The 26,141-nt window shown below is 39.3% G+C and overlaps 1 protein-coding gene across 1 annotated transcript in view; it reads left to right on the forward strand.

Annotated features, from left to right (window-relative positions):
* The window catches only part of RSPO2 (R-spondin 2), a 132,613-nt gene that overhangs the window by 66,478 nt on the left and 39,994 nt on the right, over positions 1 to 26,141 (forward strand). The window contains exons 4-6 of the mRNA XM_084864469.1: positions 1,924 to 2,112; positions 15,044 to 15,187; positions 17,691 to 17,879. Of these exons, the coding sequence (XP_084720595.1) occupies positions 1,924 to 2,112; positions 15,044 to 15,187; positions 17,691 to 17,879 (522 nt within the window). The remainder of the gene's footprint in view (positions 1 to 1,923; positions 2,113 to 15,043; positions 15,188 to 17,690; positions 17,880 to 26,141) is intronic.

Consider the following 26,141-nt stretch of genomic DNA (forward strand, 5'->3'; position numbering starts at 1 on the left):
TAAGGCTAAGATGCCAACTGCCCATTGTTCAGTCCCATTATTTTCAAAATGAGAAACCTGTGCCTTTTGTCAGGAATGGATGCCTTCACTGAGAAGGAATTTAGATTTCTTCTCGGTTGGCCAGGGCTAACTCCAGAAACAGGGGAGCATTTTTAGAAAGTGTTAGGATTATATTAGAAACAGATGGACATTCAACACCTACACGGAATGCTCTATGGAATAACTGAGTTTGATTTAACAAAGGATCAAACTTAAAATACCAAGTTTTATACAAAAAACAAAACACAAAAACTTACTTTGCAATTTAAGAGGAATCAAAAATAAGAAGTTCTACTAATTTGTTTCTCTCTTGATGCTCTTGTTAGAGACATAGGTAGTATCACCTGATTTCTGCCTCCTGATTTTCCTTGTTTTCTATATCCACACATTCCTTTGGAAATATGTGTGGATTTGTGTTAATACCACTAACATCATTTTGAGGATTTTTTGTGTTTTGAGCGATATATTTCATCTTTAGGATTTTGGGTGGGTCTAGTTTTAGAACAGTGTTTTGGTTGGAATGATGAGGCTCTGGGTCTCAGCAGGCTGTAGGGTAGGAAAAGTTGAAACTTACAGAGAGAGCAAATAAACATGTCATCCGAGCTGGGAATTAAGATCTGTTTATTCACCTGCACCCTTGAATTAAAACTCAAAGCAATAGGCAGAGCCATTTGACTTATTACAATCCTGGCAAAATAAATTACCTTGGTCAGAAGGTCTATTCTTGACTGACTTTAGATTACAGAGATTGGTATAGTCACCATATTACAGATGAAGAAGTTTTTCTTAAATTGTTAAGTTATTGATTTACAGCAAGAAGGCTACTAGGGTACTAGACACCGGGCATGGTTAGTTCAACTAAAACGCCTATTTGCGGTTTGGAGCCTGAAGCTTCAAATTGCAAATCCTGCTCTTCAGCACTGAGGAGCACTGTTAATGACTAAAGAAGATTGGGGGAGAGGAAGAGTGAGCACTTAGGTGGGTGTGGCTCACATCAGGACGGTTTAAGAGAACTCCACATCTGTAGGGGTTATAAAGATATCTAAGATAGAGACTCAGGTAAGTATTCCCTAATTCGTTTTCACTAAACCAGTCAAGGTTCAAGTAAATAAAGCAATGCTTTTAATGATTTAAGAATAGCTTTAAAAAATGTGAAGAACAATTTGTTGACTCTTTAAGCTTTGTGATCAAGATGAAAGTTGGCATCTGATACATAAAAACAGGACAAAACAGAAAGCCTTTCATTTTGTGTTGATTCTCCTGGTTCTGTAATTCTCTGTTCTCCTATGGAGTGTGATTTATGATGATAAAGGGCTCTTGGGTCACTTCTGAACTGAAAGTAAGTGCAGCTTCAGCTTTAGATTGTGATGACTATGGTCCAGAGAGCCTTTGTAAGCCCGCTGCTATGAATGTAGATCTTCCAAAGCCTCTCTTAATGAAGCAAAGTTTGGGATTTGGGTATCCTTGATATTGCCTCTTCAAATATGTAGTGAAACTGAAGACCAGGAAGCACTCAGCAAACTCCTCCTAGACATGTTCCTTCGGTAAAGGCGTTCTCTTTCACAAAAGAGTCATAAATTATTTCTCCAAATACCATGCCACAGGGTCTTTGTGCTTGAGGTGGGCTCTGTTCTTACACAACCTTGAAAATTACAATGAGTTGGGTTCTCCCCAGTCACCACCTCTTCTGCCAAAGCCATTTCATCTCTGTTTCTGGCTGTGCATTAATCATTTTTATTGGAGGTTGCAGAGGTTATCTTGTTTGGATTTTCTATGCAATGAAAATAAAAGAACAAGAGATACTTGTCTACACAGCATATCATATTGACCAGCCTCATCCAATTTACATGTAAACATGCTTTCTGTTTTTGTTTTCTTTTACAGCTAGTTATGTATCAAATCCCACTTGCAAGGGTTGCTTGTCTTGTTCAAAGGACAATGGGTGCAGCCGATGTCAACAGAAGTTGTTCTTCTTTCTTCGAAGAGAAGGCATGCGCCAGTATGGAGAGTGCCTGCATTCCTGCCCATCAGGCTACTACGGACACCGAGCCCCAGATATGAACAGATGTGCACGTGAGCATTTGACTTTTGTCTACCCTCTTTTACTGTTTATGCAACATAGGGGAGTTAAGTTGAAATTTTTTACTACAAGGATATATCTTTAACATATAAATATTAAAGAAAAATGTAAACTTCAAATTTAAAAAATTGAGTGGGTTGAGGTAAGATCACTTTAAATATATCTTTTGTGTCGAAGTATATTGCACACACTTTTTAAAGATTAAGTAATTTTTTTTATAACAGTCATCTCAATACATAAGCTAATTAGGCAGATCTTTGTAATGCTTATGCAGCACTTAAAAAAAAAAAACTTAAATACCTTTTGTTTTTTTAACTGGGAATGTTTTTCCCAGTTTATCCCACAGTATTTGTAGCTTATTTTCTCTCTTTTGCCTGAGTTTGTAATACCTTAGTTAGTCTAATGTTAATTTAGTACATTCATTTTGAAGTTCTGTAAAGCACCATTACTGATAAAAGATGTAAATAAAATATTTCATTTACTTCAAAGTATTCTAACTTTAACAGCTACCAAAAAAAAAAAAAAGCTTATTAAGAAATGGCATTTTAACATATATATATATGGGAATGCTGGTGCAATGTTTCATCTTTTAATCCAAAAATCATTCATAGATACTATAAAACAGTAGAAATTAGAGTTGAAAAAGGAATACCCACTTATTAAAGGAGTTCAAATTCTAGGGAATAGAGGGGATAAGGAGAAGGGGAACATGGAGTGAAATGGAAGGTGGGTAAGAAGTTTGATCATAATTTAATACACTGTGCTAATCAGCAGGCAGCTGGTGTGCTGTGGGAGTGATTTAATTATCTCCCATTAAAACGCTGTGACTATTAAATCAGTTATGCTCTTTGAATAAGAAGAGAGCTTGAATTGTATCATCCAACTACAATATTATTTTGAATGGAGGCAGAACTAGTGGAGGGGAGGTTAAATAGATTCTAGGAAGAAGGAGCCACACGTGTAAAAATAATGTGTTTGGCATTTTGGTAAGGCATCTTGTCCTACATTGTTGGGCCTTTTTTATCCTTAGTCCATGCTCACTAAATGTCTTGTGTGCCCTCAAATCACTGTGACAAGCAAAAATTGTCCCCAAACATTTCCAGACACCTAGGAAAGCAGTACCATCTTTGGGATGAGAACCATTGAATAATATGATGTGCTTAATGGGAAATGTGGTTGGAATTGGGGATGCAAAGTGGAGTTTGAATGCAATTGATAATGGTCTTGAGTACCATGAGAAGAGATCTGGATATTTTCTGACAGTTCTGAGCAGGAAATGGACTAAAGAAATGGTTTTATTTAAGATAATTCTGGCAGAAGTGAAGGAGATGAATGAATTGGAGAAGAATAGAAAGTACAGGAAGGGTACTTTAACAATCAAGAATTGGAAATAGTGTTCTGATGAAAGGTTTGTGGGTAATGAATTCCAGAGACTTTAAAAATAGTCAATGGAATACTATTCAGCCATAAAAAAAAGGAAATTTTACCTTTTGCAACAGCATGGATGAACCTGGAGATAATTATGCTAACTGAAATAAGCCAGTCAGAGAGAGACAAATGCCTTATGATTTCACTTATATATGGAATATAATGAACAAAATAAACTGACAAACAAAATAGAAACAGAGGTATGGACATAAGGAACAGACTGACAACTGTCAGAGGAGAGGCGGGTGTGGGGGCTGGGTGAAAGAAGGTGAAGAGGTTAAGCAAAAAAACCTGAATATCACATGAAGACACAAACAACGGAGTGGTGATAGCTAGAGAGAAAGGGGTTGGGGGTAGGTGGAGGTGGGCAGAGTGGGAGAATATGGGGACAGAAAGAGACTTTGGAGAAATGGGCACATGATGCAGTGTGAAGATGTTTTAGTGAGTTGCACACTTGAAACCTGTATGGTTTTGCAAACCAATGTCACCCCCAATAAATTCAATCAAAAAATAAAATAAAAATAGTCAATGGGACTTAGTAACTAATTTGGCAGAGCGAAGAGAAAGAATTAAATTTGATCCTATGGTTCCTGGCTAAGGTGACTGGGTGAATAGTTTTGCAATCAGCACAGATAGAAATATAGGCTTAGAGAAAATTTGCATCTACTTCCATTTCATGAAATTGTTTTAGATTAATAACTAGAAGAGGCATAACTCACAACAGGTATCAATAGACTGGCTAGTTTTTTGTTTGTTTGCTTGTTTGTTTTTTAATCCTCACCTGAGGATATTTTTTCCATTGATTTCTTATAGAGAATGGAAGAGAGAGGGAAAGACAGAAATATTGATGCATGAGAAACACATTGATTGGTTGCCTCTTGCACGTGCTCTAACCAGGGCTCAGGCCAGGGAGTATCCATAGAGCATCAGCCTTCGGACCAAGGGGTCTTAGTTCCATTCCAATAAAAGGCAGTGCCCTTGACTGGAATGGAACTAAGACCCCTTGGTCTGCAGGCTGAAGCTCTATCCACTGAGCAAAATGGCTAGGGCTAGACTGGCTAAGTTTTGCAAAGAATTACCTTATCATTATGCTGTATGATTTGGGCTATTTGTCTTTGATAGTTTTTGAACTTCATAGGAGGATGGGTTCATCATTAAATGGATTTCTACTTAGATGGCTTTTTTATTTTAGACTTTTACTGCACAAGGAAGATGAGGCAAGAATGTAAATAGCCCCTGAAATTTATCTCAAGTTCTAGGTCTAGCATTTTACATGCTGTATGGATGTTAGGGTGACCATCTAATGTGTCACTCACATTGGGGAGTGCAGTGTGCTCCTCTTAAACGTATGCAGGGATATAGGGTGTAAAACAGAACTGTCTGGGCAAACTAGTATGGACGGTCACTCAACAGTACTCATCGTGTATCACAGGGTCTTCCTTAGAGAGATGCTCCCATGTAGAGGTTATCAGGCACAGCTTGTCTATGTTGATCTGTGTTCTCAGAAATGGAGAGGGAACAGTGAGTGTAAATCAGCCTTGAAAAGGTATCTATGTGTGAGAATGGGTTTTCCAGAGTTGTCCTTAATGTAAGTGAGTGCAAAAAGTGTTGCAGTTTCTGACCTGTGAGTGTGTGCACATGTGTGCATGTGTGTGCATGTGTGTGTCTTTTCACAGCCCTGTAAGTCCTCTTTCAGGCATGTAGACGTTTCCTTAAACTAATAAAAAAAATTATGCACCTAGGTCTGGGGGAGACCTAATTGATTCTATTCTACCTGTCTCCCTCCCTTCTCCCCTGTTCCTGCCACTCCTGCCCCCCAAAATTTGCATGTTGATGTTTATAAAGGAAATAATTTTTCAAAGTCACACAATGAGTCAGTAGCAGGGTAGCCTCAAAGTCTCAGACTCCAATGGAACATTCTTTGGAGGAGGGGCGGGGGCATTATACTGTTCTTCAAAAATCAAACCACGTGATATAGACAAAACTATTATGCTCATTTCCAAACCTAGTATTAGACAAAGCTCAGTTTCTTTGACTTTTTCCCCCCCTTAAATGAGTGGTCAGTTTAAGTATTTTAAATCCTATTAAGGAATTTAAGACAGATTTTATCTTCAAACAGAGAAATCTGTTTGTGGTAGATGACATCTTTAAAAGAACACTGGGTTGGTAGGATCTTTGGGCTCTGATTTGAGATCTGGCAGTAACTAGCTTTGTGAACTTAGGCAAATTACCTAACACATTCTGGAATAATAGCCTCCTAGTTCTAGTAACGCTCATGAGTCTGTAAAAAAAATTTCTAGAGAGCCCTAGCTGGGGTGGCTCTATTAGTTGTGTGTTGTCCCATGCATTTAAAGGTTGCTGGTTCGATTCCAAGTCAGGGCATGTGCCAGGGTTATATGCTTGATCTGCTGTGGGGTGTGTGCAGGAGGCAGCCTATCAATGTTTTACTCTCATATCATATCTGCTGTTGGCAGTTACCTCTCTAATATTTATCATATCTGCTGTTGGCAGTTACCTCTTTAATATTGATCTCTTTGTGACTTTATATGGATTTTTAGGTCTAGTTTCTGCAGTGTACAGTCTCTCTCTCCAACTCTCATCTTTATTAAGTTTACAGTTAAGGGATATGCATAGTTTTTGTTTCTTAGAGATGAAAAAAAAAAATGAGACGTAAGAGCTTCAATCTAGTATATAATAAATTGGTGCCTAAACTGGAAACGGAGCTCTTCTTAATCTAAAGTATTTTTATTTGTAACAAAATCATGCAATTGCATTAAAATGTATAAGGTGGACTCTTTCCTTATACTCTTTCCAGTATTCTAAACTGATAGGAAATTTGTTAGTCATTCTGCAGATAGATCGTTACCTGTGTGATGGACTTGTGAATATAGAACAGAACACATTATCTGTTATCTGTATGGGACCCTGATTTAATGGGGAGGAGGTCTTTGTGATGAACATAGTAACCACAACGACAGAAGAAGTGCTATCACAGCATCTTGGTGTGGGGAGGTCAGAGGAAACCCGAATGGATAGGATGAAAGGCACACATAGAGGTGAGGCTAAGGCAACGGATGGGTGTGTCTAACAAGAAGGATCTTGTGTTTTAAAATCAAGGGTTTGATCTGAATCTGGAAGTGACAGGGAGCCACTGAAGGGTTTTAAAGTGGGGAAATGACAAGACCGGTTTGTGCTTTTGAAAGATGGCAGAGTCACGAAGCCACCCTAAGCTTCAATACTACCATTTTATGTTTTCAGAATTAAACCCTTTTCTTTTTTACCTTTTCCCTCTGATGTGCCTCATGCATTTATCAATCATTCTCTAGTTTTGGGGGTCAGCAAACCAAGACTAGTGGCCATAATCTGGCCTGCCCCCCCCCACCCCCACCCCCGTTTATGTGGGGCCCTTACAGGGGTCTTCAAACTACGGCCGGAGGGCCACATGCAGCCCCCAGGGGAGTCTGATCCTGCCCGCCAGTGAGCTCGCAGCCAAGGTGTTACAGTAGGAATTAGTAGTTCATATAGTCCGGCCCTCCAGCTCTCTGAGGGACCGTGATCTGGCCCCCACTTTAAAAAGTTTGAGGACCCCTGAATTAGTAGATTTTAGGTTTTTAACTGGCCAGGGTTGGAGGGGAATCAAAGTAAGAACAATATTTTGCAATGCATACAAATAATATTAACATCAAAGTTCCGTGTTCATAAATAAAGTTTTATCAGAGATAGCTACACAATCATCTATACGTTGTCTACAGTTGCTTTTGTTCTTACCGCAGAGCAGAGTCCTTGAGACAGAGATCCTATGGCCCACCAGCCTAAGATATTTACTATCTGGTCTTTTACGGGAAGAGTTGGCTGATTCCTGCTTTCGCCTGTTTGGCGTGTAAAGGGATTAAGGGATTCCTTTTGTTTTCTTTGGGTGGAGGTTGGGCATATATTAGTTTACGTATGCTTTTCCATTTGGTTAGAGAGCTCTGCTTTTTTTCCATGTTTTAAAAAATGCAACTAAGACTCAAGTCTGGTTTATTAAAGTACTCTGCTTCCGTCTAACGTGAAAGGGTGAGAAGTCACCAAAAAAGGAAAAGCACAAGGAGTAACCAGGACGGGAGAGCTGCTACTGCCAGGGATTAAACATCTGATAAGAGATATTAATTTCATTTGTAATTTTAAAACCACTTTTATTGTTATCACATTCCCTTCCTACTTTGTTTTGACGTAGCTGTCCTCCTCTTTCACAACCTTTAAATGGAGAAAAAACACCCGTCTGAAACACCTACTCCTGAAGTCCCAGCAGATGCGTCCAAGTTTTAATTTTGGTTGTTTTGAGAATGATTTCAAATATGCATCACTTGAACGTTTTTTATAGTTCTTCATTACTTGACCACACAATTTTGCACAAGCTTTAATATTTCTTCAGATTTTTTTTTCTTTCTGTGTGTGGGTGGGCAAGCTATCATTTTTTAAACATTCAACTACTGCAGTGAAACTACCAGCAACATATTTCATAAATTTGAATTTGGGGTTTTTATGTTAATGAACCGTTGTTATGCTAAGTTAAAATGAGTCAGGAGGAAAAAAACACACACTTGATAGCATATATCGATATATTCTCAGAGATTGAAATAAAGGGCACTTTTTGGCATATAAGATAGAACTTAATAGCTATCTGAAAAATAATATGTAAATTTCTGGATGGAGTCCACTCATCTTACCTAATTGCCATTTGGAGATGAAAGTAACTGCCAAGGCAGGATCTTGCCATCCTTGTGGTCACGGCCCTAATGGCCATGACAGACCACCGTCAGTGCAGTTGAGGAACCGAACAGCTTCCTTGTGCTCAGAAAGGGGCCCTGCACCTTTCGAATGGTATCTATTGAAGGGTAGGCTTATTGGGCTCTAGGGAGTGATACACATTTTAGGTGGCACCTTTTACCTATTCTTTTGTTCTCATCTTTGATACTCTGAACTTTCATCTGATGTAGATAGGTTAGGCATTTCCCGCTCCTATCTGGCGGTAAGGAACTCACAGATGATGTAATTTCCCCACCTCCATCTCTACCCTGAGATCTAATATTGCATTTACATCTCAGTTTTCCTAAATCCTGGTTCCTAATGTTTGAAGTACAGACTTCCCATGCAGGTGTTCAATAAATGATTGTATCGATAGTCAGTTTGTTTAGCTGCATACCAAAACAAAGGTAGAGATAATTTACTAAAGGTAATGCTATTTTTTTTTTAGTAAATATACTATATATATTTATATATATATATATGATTATTATATTAATTAAAATATAATATGTATAAAATTCCATTTTATTTGTTAAAATTATTACAGATTACTGCAAGGAATGTAATTTTTTTTTAGATTTTAGGTCATAGTTTTCATCAGTCCCAACTCTAATGGGATTACTGCCATAGTACATATTAGAAATACATGGTTTTGTTAACATAAAGCTTTAAAAAAATTGTATTTTGGTATATTTATAAATCATTAGGAGTTTTGAGAAGGAATGTTAAACGGGATTATTTGAAGTTTTCAGAGAAACCTAAAAATATTTAAACAGTTTTACGAAATCTCATATGAAGTTGCACAGTCTAGTAGTTTCCATCTGAAAAAAAAATTGGCTCAAGGTCTAATTTCGTATGCCTTTTGGAACAACCTGTTGCCTTCATTTCTGTACAGATTTTAGTACACCCTGAGCAGAGAACCACATAAGGTTTTCCAGGGAAGGCCTTGGTGCTCTTGGATTCTTGTCATTGCACTTGAAGACAAAAATGCCCCACCCCCACCCCACCTCCCCCGGGGGTGGGGAGGGCAGCGTCTGCCTCATTGGGAATTGAGATGCTGGTAGTCTGACAATAAAGGGCAGCTGAGGATCAGTCCGCAGCCAGGCAACCAGGGTGTGCCAGCGCAGCCTGCAGCCCACAGCCCGTGACCAAGAACTAACGGGAAGGGCTGCTTCCTTGGTGCGTGTCTTCACGGCTGGGCTTAGCAAACGTTGATTTTTCTCTGCTTTCACTTCAGGGCTTTCGTTTTCTGTTTATACAATTGGCCATGCTGAGATACTCAGTGAAGAGATGGTTCTTGTCATCTAGGCCTTGCTGGTAAGATAACCAAAACGAACGCTGCCCGTGTGCCAAGACCGTCCGCGCTGTGGGACTGCAGGCAGAGGGGATAATGGCGGACCTGTGGCTTCTCTCAGTTTTCATCTCAACTCAGCTTGTGGGCTCTACTGATTCATGGAACTCCTCTCTCCACGGCTGTTTCCTCTTAGAGTGCTGAGGCTCTGGGCGCCTCTCCTTACCATCACCTTCTTCCTGCTTCCAGGAAGCTTCGTTTCCTGAAAACAAGGGCTCGCCAGCTCGCTCACTCTGTGTGCACTCAGAGCAGTCAGCTTGTCATCTCATCGCCGCCTGGGACAGTTCCCGTTAGTGGCCTGAGGATGCTGGCGTGCTTTTTCAACCCGTGCCTTTAGTGATCCATCATGATGCCTGGCTCCTCATGGCTTTTACTGGCTGAAGTGAGGGAACAAACCAGATACCATCTCTGCCATGTTACTCTCAGGTTCAAGAATTTTTACAATAGTGAAAGCAAGCCCGAATCTTGAACCTAACTTCACTTTTATTGTTACTCAAACACTGAAAACCACACAAATAACTGATAGTCTTACTTCCTTTTTTTTTTTTTTTTTTTTTTTTTTTTTTTTTTGTAACTACATGTGAAGTGAAATTCCCTGCCCATAGCAATCTGAGCCCAAGTAACCATCCCCGCCCTTTAACCTCCAGCTCGTCCCAGCCTCTCTGCCTGGGGCCCATCATATATGCGTGTGACGTTTCTTCACTGCCTCGGTATGCCTGGTGGTCATGGCCAGATCTCCGCCTTCCCTCTGTCTTTCTAACACCTGCTCAGCGGAGGTTCCAACGTCTATAGCGCAGATTGCCTGGCACTCTTCAGGGTTGACATTCTCAATTATAATGGTGTTTTCTATTTCTAAATAGGTATTTCACTGTTTGTTCCTCCAATACGATTTACGGCAACCAACCAACTTTTTTTTTTTTAAAGGTATCTACAGTGCATCTGTAAGCAATCTCAAGCTAAGCATTCAAATGAGCCTTTGCATGCTACAAAGGAATTGCATTTTTAAGTGGCATGCCCATGGGTGCACTGGGCAAGCATTACAACCCCACCACGTGCCCGGCTCTGTGTTTGAAGCAAGGAATTCACAGACTGAACACAAAATCTGGGAAAGTAATGGCTGGGCGGAAGTGACTCCGTCTTCCCTGCCTCTGAGGTGCCCAGCGGGTAACCACTGCGCGGTGTGGCCAGGCCCTGGAAGCGCACAGGGCCCCCTGCCTTCGGCGTTCGCACCTCCAGGACAGGGAATGGGTGTGACAATCTTATGTTCTCAGGGTCTGGCACAATGCTACGTTTTTTTGGGAATGTTTGGAATGAACTGTTGAACTGAGCTACAGTATAATTTGAAAATGTTATAATGGAGCCTATATGGGTACTGTGGGAGGACAGGAGAAGGGGTGCCCGGCCTATCCCCCCCCCCCCCCCCCCACGCCTTGGCCAGAGTAAACCCCTCTTGCCAAATGACAGCCCCGTCAGACTGCATTTGGAGGCAGTTTCACTTGGACAGTAATTTTACTCAAACCGATATTGGCAGTCTTCATTTCGTGGATTGCATTTTTGAGGAGGCATGTAATTTAGAAGCATGTAAGTTGGCTAAACCCAGGGTCTTATATTTCTGAGCGAGGACTTAAAGCCCAGATTTTTATAGAAAGGACCTCTGTTTGGTAAACTTTGATATACCTGTTTTGTTTTGTTTTTTTACACAGCATAAAATTTTCTAAGGTTTATCAGTCTATTAAATGATCCCACTGGTATTTTAAAACTCATTTATTTATGAAGTTGACATAGAGATTTTTCTGAAATGCAATACAGTTGCTGTTTCTGAGAAGCAGGCCTGCTATGCCATTAAAGCAGAAAGGGCATTTCTGTTTGCTCTTTGAAACCTTCTGCGTCCAGAATTTTTTAATTTATAATGAGAATGTTTTATTCTTATGTTAAGAACTAGTTAATAGAGTAGATTTAAATCCCAATTACTTAAGGATAACAAGCTTAAGCAGTGTTGGGTAGAGTAGCTGGGGTGAGTTGAGGGGAGCTCTGAAGCCCCACAAATAGTGGTTTTCTCCAAAGCAGAAGGGGTAGTTTCCGGAGAAATGGCAGAAGAGGGCATGGGTTGGGGGAGCGGGGGGCGGAGAGGCTGGAGCAGTGAGGAAGGTTTTTGGGCGTGGAAGCATGTACAGATGTTGATCTCCAGGTTACCTGCTTTAGAAAGCTTTCGATTCATAGGTGTCTGCGCATAGGTGAGTCCAGTCGGTTCAGGCTGCTGAATGTACCGCTGCGGGCGTTGGTTTTATGTTGTGGCAAAGAGTGACTGAGATCAGGAAGGCCAGCAGAGCTTCTGGTGATGTTGGGACTTGACGCCAATCAAAGCTCTTGTTTACTAGTACTTTACTGCACAAAAAAATAATTAGGTTCTTTTCCTTATGACTGGAGTGAAGAAATGTGTCATTGACTATATGAAAATAAAGGGTACTGTGGAGAGTTGGTCAAATGATGGTGTAATTTGAAGGCTAAAGCAAGGGTCGGCATTATCGAAGAATGGGAGTAATTTCATGCACCCAAATCTAAAAAAAAAAAAAAAAAAAAAAAAAAAAAAATTTGGGATGGGTTAATATTTCTTAATTCATTCCTACCTTGAAATCAAAAGGATTTATTTTAGAATGCTAAAAAAGTTTTATATCCTGTAAATTCAAGTAGGTCACCAATGCATATTACAATAACTTTGGTTTGCCTTCATATAATTCAGAAATATATAATTTTAACATATTTCAAAATTCTACCACCCTTTCCCAAATTAAATTCCCCAAGCTATTCATACCCAACCATGCACATATGGTTTTATTATATTATCCACTAGATATCTTGCAACTTGGTTTCTTCTCTTAACTATTGATCTTCATGTTTACAGTCACTGCTTATAATTCATCTCGTGCTTTTTCATGGTTGTCATAGTCAACAATTTGAACGCATCAGATTCTTGTTCTACTTACATTTTAGGACAAACAATTAAGCTTTCTTCTAGCAGGATTTGTGTCTGAAGATGTCCTCAGGGACCTGACAGAGAATGATAGGTATTTCAGAAATTCCACGTTCCTTGGACTGGTATTAGAAACTCGGAACAGAATGAGGAAAGGGAGTTACAGGTAACAAGAAAAATCATCAAAGGACCTTGTCAAATTAAGTCCAAATGTTTATTGTTATAACTTTTTGGCCAAAAGGCTTAATGGTGCAGGTCATGTTTTAAAGAAGAATCAGACTTTCTAGATAACAAAGGATTTATGAAGTGTGCAGTCCTTCCTTTTTTTTTTTTTTTTTTTTTTTTTTTTTAAAATATAAGTGCTTTGTTCTTTTTCATCCTTTAGTTCTGTTGTATCTTTGGGATGTTTATCATTATTTCTTGGGAAATAATTCTGCTAACAGGAAGGGCTGCTTGCTTTAAAAGGAAAAAAACAAAAAAGCAGCAAGAAAACTAGCAATTTGTGGACATGATGGTCATGTATTTTCACCATGATGAAGAAGCGACTGACCAGCTATTGACCACTGTTGTGTTAAAATATACGTTACAGCTTTTAAGATTGCAAGTGAACCTTTTATAGGGTGATAAAGTATCCTGTGCCCAACCATCCTCCCCCAAAAGAGCAATACTGTAATTTGATAATTTGACTATGGACTTTCACCCACACATAGTTGGTTTTCCAGTTGTAAATATGGTAACATTTTAGAAATTGAACTAACTGCTTCATGGTGGTCATTTGATACATGAAGAGCTGTTTAGACTCAATATTGAAAGGTGAAGAGTTACCATTGTCTTTTTATAGGTCTAGAAACTGTAATTATTATTTATTTTAATGAAATACACACAGACACACATATATGTATATATTTTAGCCTTTAATTCAACTTTCTGGCTTTATTTTCTCAATTTTCAAAATGTTAATATTCAGTGAGTCCATGCTTTGGTTACTAGTTTTTATTCCATTTTACCTTTGATTACAGGAAGTATATATTTGAAAGCTTTGCTGAATCATGAGAGCTCTAAATACAGTACTGGCACTCTGAGGCTTGTTAAATGAATATAAGCAATGCCATGGAGTTTTTATAGAGCTTTACGTGCTGTTAATTACCATCAATTAAATCTGTTGCGAGTAATAATGAACTATAATCTGTTGAAAACCTGACCTTTCAATTAACCAATCCGTTAACCTTCTCTCCTTTCCTCTGCAGAGCAGTATAGAGTATATTTCTTTTTCCCCATGCGAGCCCCGCTATCTTCTGGCCCATATGTTACTGGCCTATTCGGGAATCTCACCTATAATACAAGATACATTTCTGCTTCTTTTTACACCTGTTGTAATGTGTGTTTAGGAAAAATTGTGTTTCTAGTCCACTCTTGCTTCTATCTGTAGATGATGAGCCAGTCAATTTACCTATTACAAGTTCTCACAATAGCCTTGTGATGTCTGTTTTATACAGAGGCAAACAGCAGCTCAGGGAGGCGTGCAATTGTCTGGAGTCACAGAGCTGGTCAGGTTCAAGTCCACAGGGAGCAGGCCTGAAAGCATTGCTTCACAAATGGCTCCTTGCCAGATGCAGTCAGCAGGTCAGAAAAAGGAGCCCAGATGTAGGAGGCAATCAGTTTTGGGGGCTGTCAGAACCCACTACTAGCTCTAGGACTTAATCTCTCTTAGTCTCAAGTTCTTTATTTGCAAAATAGGGCTAGTATTGCCCTCCTTGTAGGATTCTTATGAACACTAAATGGAAATGCATATAAAGCCTTTGGCACATTGTTACTTTGTGTGTGTGTGTGTGTGTGTGTGTGTGTGTGTGTGTGTGTGTGTGTTTCCATTCTAATGACCTAAACTACCCCTCCAAGTTAAGGAACCCTTTGATGAAAGTAAATGCCAGCACTGACCAACATAAACAGAATTTTAATTGACTGTCCAGAAACAGAAGATCCTGATTAGAGTTATCCCCCTTTGTATGTTTTCCTTTGTACATCCTTTGAAGAGCAGAGAAGATTTCAGTCCCAGCAGCAATGTAATTTGTATTGGGGGTGTTTTCTTTTTCTTTTACATCCTTTTTAATCCCATTTGGAGTTGCAAACATTTCAGAAGGGTCTCATGGCTGCCCAGGGCCTTGGGCTGGAGTTGTGTCTCAGCTTATTGATGTGGTGAGCTGTTGCAAGAGGTAGGAGTGATTTAGAATGGGATGGCATTAGGAAACAAAGGAGTTGAACACATATTGCTCTGACCACTAGAATTTCAACTGATCTGACCGATGAGTTTATGAAAGTTTTATTTGTAAAAGGAGTGCATTTCTCTTTGACTGAAATTTTCTCTTTTTCTCCTTAAAATTGTTTTTAGGATGCAGAATAGAAAACTGTGATTCTTGCTTTAGCAAAGACTTTTGTACCAAGTGCAAAGCAGGCTTTTATTTACATAGAGGCCGTTGCTTTGATGAATGCCCAGATGGTTTTGCACCATTAGATGAAACCATGGAATGTGTGGGTAAGTAGTTTTTTGTGTAACTTTCAAACTGCAACTTTTTACACCTGTTTCTTGGGGAGGGGGAAATTCGTACTGGGTTATTCAACCTAATAACAAATTGGTTGTCTTGCTGTTAATTAGAACTAAAAATTATTTTGAGTTTTTGGCTGACTTTCTGAATTCTTTAAGCATTATGACACTGGATTGTTTTATATATTACATCTTGCTACAAAATTTGTGAGTTGTACATTTACTAGATTAAACTATTTAGATGCTGATAATGCTTCTTATCATATGTGTAATACATCTATTTCTTACTTTAAAAAAATATTAATATCTGTTAGATAAAAACATTTTGTTTAAAATAAAAATAAAAATTTCAAGCAGTACCATGTTATTAATGATTTTCTCACTTTTGTTATGTCTATTAATTATGGCTCTTCTTAGCCATTTGTTTTTTTAATATCATTGGGAAGAAAATTTTTGTGCCAAATATATTTTAGTGATTGATTATATGTTGCAAAGTGCATTAAAACAGTTTTACCTTTACTAAATTTATATAGCTAGAATTTAATATATACATATATACCATTTGTGAATAATAATGAGAAATACACATTTTGTAAATTGTGTATTTTTTGAGTGTTTGAAAATACTTTGGTTTTTATACTACTTTTTCCACTGTTTTTATATAGTTTTTATATGGTTTTGATTTTTATACTACCAATTAAAAGGTAAAGCTCTGTCATTATGAATGCCTGAATCTGTTCTTAGGTGCAATGGCATCTTCACTACTCTCAGCTCTCTGCACCTATCCCTGAATTATATTTGGCATGTTATACATCTGATATGATGTACAAGAGAGCTATGTATTATGATACTTTTCATCTCCTTGAAATGGAGACTTAAGATAAAATTGAGAACTTTTTTTCCTCAAGAAATATTGCTAAAATGGTCTATAAAAACCCAGCTACCAAACAGTGGAATGACCAGAATAATCGGGCAACCAGTCTCTATGATGCGCACTGATCACCTGGGGGGCAGATACTCAATACAGGGGGCTGACCAGGATGAGTGGCGCTCCTACAGCGGGCCAATCTCCACAGGCCATGCCCCCCCACCAGTGCACGAATCTGTGCACCAAGCCTCTAATAATTATATATTCAAAAGTTTGCAGAGAATACATTTAAAGAAGAGGTTTATGAAGAAATGTGTACTTATGTTCCTATTTGTGTGTGAGTGAATACATACATACATACAGGCAACAGCCTATTAAACATTGGAAAGCCACTAGAAGAGCACATTGAGAATGCTGAGTTTGCTTTTGAGAGGCAAGATCCATACCCCTTAGAGACAGTCAATGGGAGCTCTTATGAAACCCTCGAAGATAAACAAATGACAAATTGAGTCCTGAATACAAATCATCTTGAATAGCTTTGAAACATCTAAGAGTAGCCATGATCATGTCTGCTAAGATTTGGAATGCTGAAGTATTGTGTGTGGACCCTGGGCCTGAGTCGTGACCTGGTAGTGTGAAGGGGCTTTTTAATAGGGAATTTAATGAGGAGGCTTAACTTTACCAATTTTTATCCTTTTACTCCCCAACCTCACCCAAGGAGATTGTAGGCTAGCCCACTTTTCCGCTTTATGATTTTATAAAAGGGGGTGCTAAAACCAGATATGATAGGAAAAAATAATACATTTTTTTTCATATACCTAACCATACCTGTTTACTTTTCAGACTATCATAATATATAGCACCAATTTAGGGAATAGGAAATACATACTGTGGTTTCCTGACACCCAATGAAAGAATTGAGATAATCAGAAAATGCAAAACAAAAACCTTATCCTTTTCATCAAATACTTACTTTTAAAATACACATAAATATAAATACATATGAGTGTGTGTGTGTTTTGGTTGGTTAGTTCCAGAGAGGAAGGAAGAGGGAGAGAGAGAAACATCAATGATGAGAGAAAATCATCTATTGGCTGCCTCCTTCATGCCCCCTACTGCTCTAACCAGGAATGGAACTGTGACCTCCTGGTTCATAGGTCGATGCTCCACCACTGAGCCATGCTGATCGGGCCCAAACACTTACTTTCAAAGTAAAACTAACACATTTGTGAATTTCAATGGGGGCATTCGGAAATGACATGAAAAGTTTTGTCTTCTGTCATCATACAAAAATCCTATGTTCGGCTGTAGATTTTAGCTATTGAACCTTTGAGAGATTATATATTCCAGTGTTTTAGAATGGACCAGAAGCATCTCTTCAGAAAATGAGTTAAGACAGATTGAAAGTACTAGTTTTAAAATTACGTATGTGGCAATTATTATAAATGAAAGTAACTCCATGGTTCAAAGAATTAACGTTTGAAAGGTGAATATAGGTCTTTGTGTGGGCTGTGCAATTTAATTTGGAAAATCTGAAAATGGGGAGAGCGTATAAATTTGATGATAGTGGAGCAAATGGGTTTCAAATTATTTGTATTTGTTTTTTTGTTTTTCATCTTTATTTAGAAGGATGTGAAGTTGGTCATTGGAGTGAATGGGGAACTTGCAGCAGAAATAATCGCACATGTGGATTTAAATGGGGTCTGGAAACCAGAACACGGCAAATTGTTAAAAAGCCAGCAAAGGATACAATACCATGTCCAACCATCGCTGAATCCAGGAGATGTAAGATGGCCATGAGGCACTGTCCTGGAGGTGAGTGTGGGTAGTCATCACCATGGGTGGTGTGCTTCCTGAATTTGCCTCTTTCCTACCCCCACCCCCAATAATGAATATTTCTCCATGGAAGAAACCTGATAACAACGTTGGTCAGAGGGTCAAATCCCACATTATTCTTATTTAAAGATGAATGCTTACACTGTGAAGAGTAGAGAGGGAATATTTCATTTACTTTCACGATACCTTGGTAATATTGTAATTTAGAATAGTGCATTACAAATGGGCTTTCCAAATTGAGGTTTCTAAGAGCATGTGTGTGTGTGTGTGTGTGTGTGTGTGTGTGTGTGTCTTTTTTTGGCTAATGTACCATGCAAGTGGGTCTTATGAAATCAGGCTTTTGCAGATGTTGCTCCGAGGGAAGCAGCCAACTTTCAGCTGAGAAGAGTTTAGATTAGAAAGGTTTATGGCATCTGTAAAATCATCGGCATCATTACTAGTTGAAGATGACAACTTCAAATAAACTTGCCCAAACACTGGGAGGAATAAACGTTGTCTTAATGTTACCACAATTAGCTGGTCCTCTTTGTTTTGATAATGATTTGTAGAAAACAGCTACTGGTATGTGTGTGTTTATTCATGTCTTTGTAGTAATTGCGCTGATTTGCAGTAATTATTCTGTAATGACAGGATTAGGCCCATTTACAAATTAGGAGACGCGTACATAGCTCAGGTGCCTGGTGGAGCCCAGTCAGTCTGTTGGAGATGGAGGTCTCGGCGCCCCTGCTGTGGTTCTTACAGGGTAATCACTTGGTACCGTTTATCACTAGTGGATGCTATGTTGCCGGGGGTGAAGCTGGGCTTTTTCTAATCTACAGCAAAGCAAAGAGGTTGTGTTTGGAAAACTGCCCTGTGAAATGATCAAAATTTTTGTTTGTCTTCATTTTATTTATTTTTTTTCTGTTGGGGCACAGATTTTCAGTTTTGTGGTTGCAGCCAAAGAGAGAATACCTCTCAGCTTAAAATGGATTTACATCCGTATTTTGCTGCCCCACAGAGAATGTCTGTGATCCGTGGAGGAAGACAAACCTTTAAGACTGGAAGACTCCAGCCGGCCTTTGAGAAGTATTAGATCCAGATTCAGAAGCTACTATTAGGAAGGCAGCTTTTCCTCTTGAATTAGTCTTGCTTTGCTTTGCTGGGTCTTTAAAACAAAGTTTTTTTTTGGGGGGGGGGGTTTGCTTTTCACTAACAAGGATGGTTTTGTTCGCTTTAAACTGAGTATTTTTCAGTCAAAATATAAGAAAATATTTTCTTACAAAACTAATAAGCTACTTCTTGGATAGCTGAGAGCATTTAACCTGCAACCTCATGCCCAAAAACAAACCTGATGTATTCAGATATTGGAAAGAAAGGCTTCCTTTGTTGTATATTGTTTATATAACTACCCTCCCCCCATTTCTCTCCCAGCGATGTGGTCCCCCAATTGTGGTTTACGTTAATAGCAAAAATTAACCTGAAAATGCTCCTCTAACAAACATGCTTATGTGTAACAAGAGCCAGGATATTCCCGTTCCACTATTTTGACCTGGCTCCAGTCTTGCCTGAGAATTAGTAGATAACAGCTAGATTGTTAACTTGTAATGTTTATGGCACTCATAGTTTTTGTGCTACCAACAGTCTTACAGAGTACAGCCCGACACTGTCAGCAATGTAAATTATGCTGAAACAAATGTGTAAATATCATCTGCTAATATTCTCTTTTTGATAACCAGCAATGAACTCTGATTTAATTCATATTTAGGTTTTATCAAGTATTATTTATTAGGAGACACTGGCCATTGTTTTAATTCCCAAACCTACATTTTTTCAGTTGAACAAATTCAATTTTACGTTGGTAGGTCTAAAAGGTTATGTGGAAACTTGTTTTATAAAAAGGTACCTACCATAGAATTGTTGATAGAAATGGAAAGTTACTCCCACAATAAAGTAACTTCTATTTTAAAATGTAAGAAATTACAACTAGAAAATTAATTTTGGAACCTGAGCACCAACTTATAAAAACAGGCATAACTTCCAGTGTCGTATCCCACCTCGCCTCAGGTGAGAGAGCAAAAAGTTCCTTTCTTCAGTAGGTCACGGCGATTAATGGAAGAATGGAGACGAAAACCGCTTCGGCCCATTTTACATCTTGATTTGATTTTAGTGATCTGCTTTGACAAACCATGCAAAAATGTAAGTCGTAATCAGGTTGGGAATACAGGCATTTTTCAGATCTTTTCAACATATGTATGGATTTTTTCTCCTGTTGGAGCCAGTCTTAACCTGATTGCACACAAACACAGCCTTCACCTCCTTCACACTAACGCACCAGCACATTAAAATCAGCTGCTTTCGATTACTGGAAGGCAGAAGTTAAAGGTCAATGCAATGGAATAGTCACTAAGTATATAAGATATTTCATTTAAAAACTACTGAAAATAAGAAAATAATGGATGTAAGATTAAAAAAAAAATGGTGTAATGCTTCAGTGTATCTTCTCCTTCAATGGTCAGATGCATATTGGCTTTTAAAAGAAGATTCTTTGAAAACATCCTAAGCCATGGATTGATTTCCACTTCAAGTGACTCGGTGTCCCTTCCCAAACTTCTCTTTTTAATCAGTTACCTTTTCTTCCATTTCTGGTGACAATAGCCTGTGGAGTTTCCTGGGCTTTGCTGACACTCTTTTTCAGGATTCTTTTCTGGGGATCAGGAGATCTGGGTCTCTGGACCCTGTCAAGCCATTAATTCTGTGACCCTCGGCAAGACACTTAACCTCTTTTGGACTCTTATTTCCTCATTTGTTAATTGGAGAGTATAAGGGTAGGTGACCTGTAAGATCCAGCCCAGTTCTAAAACCCAGTGATTCTAAGATTCATTGTTAAAAGGTCTGGGCAAGTTCTGTGGCCGAGATGTGCAGGGCGAGGAAGAGACTGGAAGCTCAGGATCGCTGTTTTACAAAAAAAAAAATAATAATAATAAAAAAAAATTGAACACTTCTTCAGTAGCTGCACTGGGCTTGTTCCGAGACTCTCACATCAGGCAGCTTTCAACCTCTTCTTTCTTTTTCTCTTTCTCACAGGTAGTCAACCCTCAAAGACTATGTAATACTTTAAATCCACCTATGACCTGTTTATCTACCAAGATGCAGGAGGGTAAAGAGGAGAAGAGCTTAAAAAAAACATGGTGAAAGGAGAAAGGTGGATAATGAGTGAGAGGAAAAATATATGGAAAAAATGAACCTAGGAAACAAGGGAGGAAAGTAATGGACTACTTAAAAACAAAGCTCGTACTCACTGCAGATATAACTGCCTTCCCTCTCTCCCACCCTGAGCTCACTAATGAATAGAATTCATCCTGTTGCTACGCAATTATTCTCTTAACATATAACTTGAATCTTTATTTTTTCATGTTTTTTTTTTTTATTTCAGAGAGGAAGAGAGAGGGAGAGAGAGAGAAACATCAATGATGAGAATCATTGATTGACTGCCTCCTGCACACCTAACCCTGGGGATTGAGCCCCCAACCCGGGCATATGCCCTGACTGGGAATCAAACTCTAACCTCCTGGTTCATAAATCGATGCTCAACCACTGAGCAATGCTGGCTGGGCTATAATTTGCATCTTTAAATGAAAGGAATTTTGAGTTTGAACCATGCTGTATTTTAGGCAGTACATTAATAGGAAAATATAAGCATGCTACCATTCTATATTTAAATAACAAATAGAAAAACTAAATCATGGTTGTGGAGGGACAGAGTTGGCAGATGCTCATGGACAGGGGGAGATGCTGACCCTGGGAAGTGGCTGTACTCCTTCCACTCCTTCACAGGGCCGGCCAACATAACCTCAGCCTGAGATGTTATGTCCTGTCTGTCTGGGACTCGCTGTTTTGTAAGGTCTCATGATGACTAATTTTCATGCATTCATTCGATATTTATTGAACATGGCTACGTATCAATCATTGGGCATAATGAGTCCTTACAGAGCTTTTCTAATGGGAATCATGGCGATAAAGAAGTGGATGAGTGCATAATTTTCTGCAGAGATAGAGGCTGTGAAGAAAAATAAAGCAGGATAAGGAGCCAGTGAAAGAGTTGGTTAGGAATGCCTATATATATATATTTTTTTTTGTAGGATATTCAGAGCAATTGAGGGAGTACCATTTGGTTATAGATCTGAATGAAGGAGAGCTTTGGATAGGCCTAGGGACAGTTGTTTGGCTACGGACTCCATGGCTATGCTATGTGACCCTCTTGATTCTCCCACTTGCATAGGGTAGAGGAGGGAACTGAGTTTTAGGGAGGCTACGCCTGGACCAAGGCGATGTACAGCAAGCTTCTAGAGGGAGAGCCAAGAGGAGGACCAATATTTTGCTGCCCAGGAAACCCAAGTTTCCCCCTGCCTTTTTCTTGTTCCTTATAATAAAAATCAAGGGCAGAGCCATGGTTGTCCACCATTGAAGTAGCCAACTTTAAACTATTTCTCCCTCCAACAGACACATCATTTTACTTTTGTTCTAAAATACTTTTTAAAAAATATATATATATTTTATTGATTTTTTACAGAGATGAAGGGAGAGGGATAAAAAGTTAGAAACATCGATGAAAGAGAATCATCAATCAGCTGCCTCTTGCATACCCCCTACTGGGGATGTGCCCGCAACCAAGGTACATGCACTTGACCGGAATCGAAACTGGGACCTTTCAGTCCACAGGCCAACGCTCTATCCACTGAGCCAAACCAGTTTCGACTGTTCTAAAATACTTAAAAAAAAACAAAAAACAAACAAACAAACAAAATAAACCAAAAAAAAAAAACAACCCCAAACACACTCCAGGGCATTCTGCCATCACCACCCACTCCCAATATCTTCCAACTTGAAACAGCCAGTGAGACATACCCCAAAGGTCACTTAGTAAATGCCGACTACTCACTAGCTTTGTTTTGGTTCAGCCTCCCCCCTACTAAGACCTCATGATCTATCATTTTACTGTCATTCGTCCTCAGTTTGTTGGGGTTAAGAAGAGTGACTTCAAGCTTGTTTTTATTTTTATTTTTATATCCTTAGTCCTTCAAAGTCACCCTCTCATTGAGGCTGCCTCATGTCGAGTCCCACCCAGCATCCATCTCTGCCCCTTTGCTCCCTGGTCTGCCCAGAAGCACTGGGACCCATACCCACCCCCGCACCTAGCCGCTCTGTGCCCCACATGGTTTTTCTCTTTCTGACACACAGAAGCAGTCAGACAGTTAAAGTAATTTAGGTGAGGCTTCGACATGTGCTTTGATAGCTTTTTATCCCTTCTACTCCTGGCTTCCTCAACTCACCATACCACAATTGTTAGTAAAAACATACTGCAATTCCTTAAGCCCTAATATTTTCTTCAGAGTGTGTTAAAACTTAAATATGGAATCTGCTACTACATACTGTTTCTATTGGAAAATAACTTATTCCTTTTATGAGACTTGAACATTATCTCTCTCTCTTTTTTTTTAAAGTGACTTTTAACTTGGTAGGAAACAACAGAAAATATTTTTTAGTAATTGGGACCCTTAATTTCTGCAAACATTTTCTTTTTTTAAAAAGCAATAGTAATAAGAGCTCTTTAATGTTTGTTTTTTTTTTTTTTGTATATAAATTGACAGCAACATGTGGACTAGGTATTAGATAATATAACTAAATATGGTTGTAGATTGTGATGGATTAAACTGAGAGCAGGAAATAGGCACATTTTCAGTAGGATAAGGGTCAAGAAAATATGCTTTAGACATGTGTTTTTTATTTCTGTACATTTTGTTTACATTTGAGTTGCAATTTATGTGGTCTGCTTTATACATGCCAACCTCAAGAATAGTTTGGAAGAGAGGATAAGAGTCAAACCTCTTTTCTTTTGAAACTTTCATGGCTGTCTGGAATGTAGATATGGAAATTTTTATGTGAAGAAGACAGCATCTGAAAAGGGGGCATTCTTGCTCCCCTTCTGCGATGCTAAATACTTCATTATATTTAAAAATCAGTGAGTGTGCTAGTTATTTTATTTTATTTATTTTTTAAAATATATTTTATTGATTTTTTTACAGAGGGAAGGGAGAGAGATAGAGAGATAGATAGAAACGTCGATGAGAGAGAAATATCGACCAGCTGCCTCCTGCACACACCCCACCGGGAATGTGCCTGCAACCAATGTACGTACATGCCCTTGACCAGAATCGAACCTGGGACCTTTCAGTCCCCAGACCGACGCTCTACCACTGAGCTAAACCGGTTTCAGCATGTGCTAGTTATTTTAAACTGAGCAAATTGTACTGTTTCCCAGGTGCCTCTGGATACATGGCAGCTAATTGTAAGGTTATTTCATAGTGTTGGTAAATGGGGACAGTCACCCAGAGGCAGCCACATTTCAAATGTTAATGCATAACTATTATATTAAATTGATGGTTAGCCAAGATCCACCTGCCCTCAGAAACTTCTCTCAGCAGCTCAAGTGTCTGGAATTCTGCCCTCGCTAGTTTGGCTCATTGGATATAATGCTGGTCCACAGACTGAAGGGTCCTGGGTTCAATTCCCATCAGAGGCACGTACCTCGGTAGCAGGCTCAATCCCTACCCTGATTGGGGCACCTGTAGGAGGCAACCAATTGATGTGTCTCTCAAATCGATGTTTCTGTCTCTCCTGGTCCCTTCCACTCTCTCTCTCAAAAAAAAAAAAAAAAAAAAAAATCAATGGAAAAATATCCTTAGGTGAGGATTAACAAATAAACACAAACAAACAAATGTCTGTAATTCCTGCTTCAGCAATCTTAACGGTGAACTTTAGGCAGCATCTTGGGAAGTATGCCCACCCCCTCTGCATCCTCCACCCACCACTTTTTAATTTTTTTCCTGGTTTGCTGGAAAGTGGGTAGGTGATAACTATTCACACCTATTGTCGGTATTTTTTTGTTTTTGTTTTCCTGGGGATTTTACTTTAGCAATGACCTCTTTCAGACCTACTAAATGTCACATTTCAGAGGGTAGAGGTCTGAGGAAGTGGAACAGCAGAAAAGTGGGCTGCAGTGTGGTGTGCCCGGGACATTGCGGAATGTCCAGAGAGTGCAAAACTACGCGCCGTCTTGGGCTGAGACGTGCAAAGCACCCATCCCATGGAGGCTGAGGGCGGGCTACGAGGCAGCCGCTTCTCCCCGTTTCATTTTGAGCCTGTCCCGGTGCCAGCCTGGCTTGCCCGAGGGGCCAGGGAGGCGTGAGTGCAAGAAGCCACACCTTGGTGTCCTCTGCAGCTGCCCCTCCTCATCACAGCAGGAGCACCATGTCCTCATCTCTTTTACGGGTCCTTGTAAAAAGGATTTCTCAACAGCATATGCCACCGAAGGCCCCGATGTCCTGTGTGCAACACGGCAAGGACAGGGACATTCCCAAGGGGCCTCTCTTTTATGAATTTTACACAGCCGTAAGCTACTCTGATCTTACTGTAGACTATATAAACAATTTTTACGGCGCTCGGAAATAAAAACAGCTTTAATAGGGCACACATAGTGTCAGTGGTAGATTCCCCCCACCCCTCTGCTTCCAGAGGACTTTTTTTTTTTCTTTTCCTTTTTCCTCATGAGATAAGAGAGTCTCAAGTCTAAATCCCCTAGGGAGTTCTTAGAACAACTTATGTTCCTCATCAGACACCTCTCAGGGCCTGCGCTGGTGTTGATAAGAGGCACAGGCAGTGTGATCGCTGAGATTTCCTGTAAATAGTCTCCAGCTACTGGAATGACCCGGAGTTGTACTCATGGAAAGCCTCCAGGATCAGGGTGCAAGGAGGAAACACACACACACACACACACACACACACACACACACAATTTTAGAGGAAATAATGACGAGTTTCACTAAAATCTCAGTGTGATTCATGTTGTCATCGTACAGAAGTGCTTGAGATGATCAAGGTATTTATGCAATAGAGAGGGACAAAAGGTTCAGGTGGCACTCACTGGGCGTAGGCTAATGATGTACTGGCAATAGATTTTTGCTGGGCAGTTGACTTGTTTATCTAATAACTTGGCCCTCCTATTTCTGTGTCAGTGTTATTTTCTTGTATTTGAGCTTGCATCTAGTCAAGAGACATTTCATAATTAATGTTATGCCCTTATATCCTGCCCATGACTCGAAGGATTTAATAACTGAGTGTGAAAGGTTATTTAATAACGTGCTAAAAGCAAACCAAGAACTGCCCTAAATTTACTAGTAAAAGATCAGAACTAGGAAAAACGTG

The sequence above is a fragment of the Pipistrellus hanaki genome (assembly GCF_964339955.1).
Source record: "Pipistrellus hanaki genome assembly, chromosome: 17".
Taxonomy (NCBI): domain Eukaryota; kingdom Metazoa; phylum Chordata; class Mammalia; order Chiroptera; family Vespertilionidae; genus Pipistrellus; species Pipistrellus hanaki.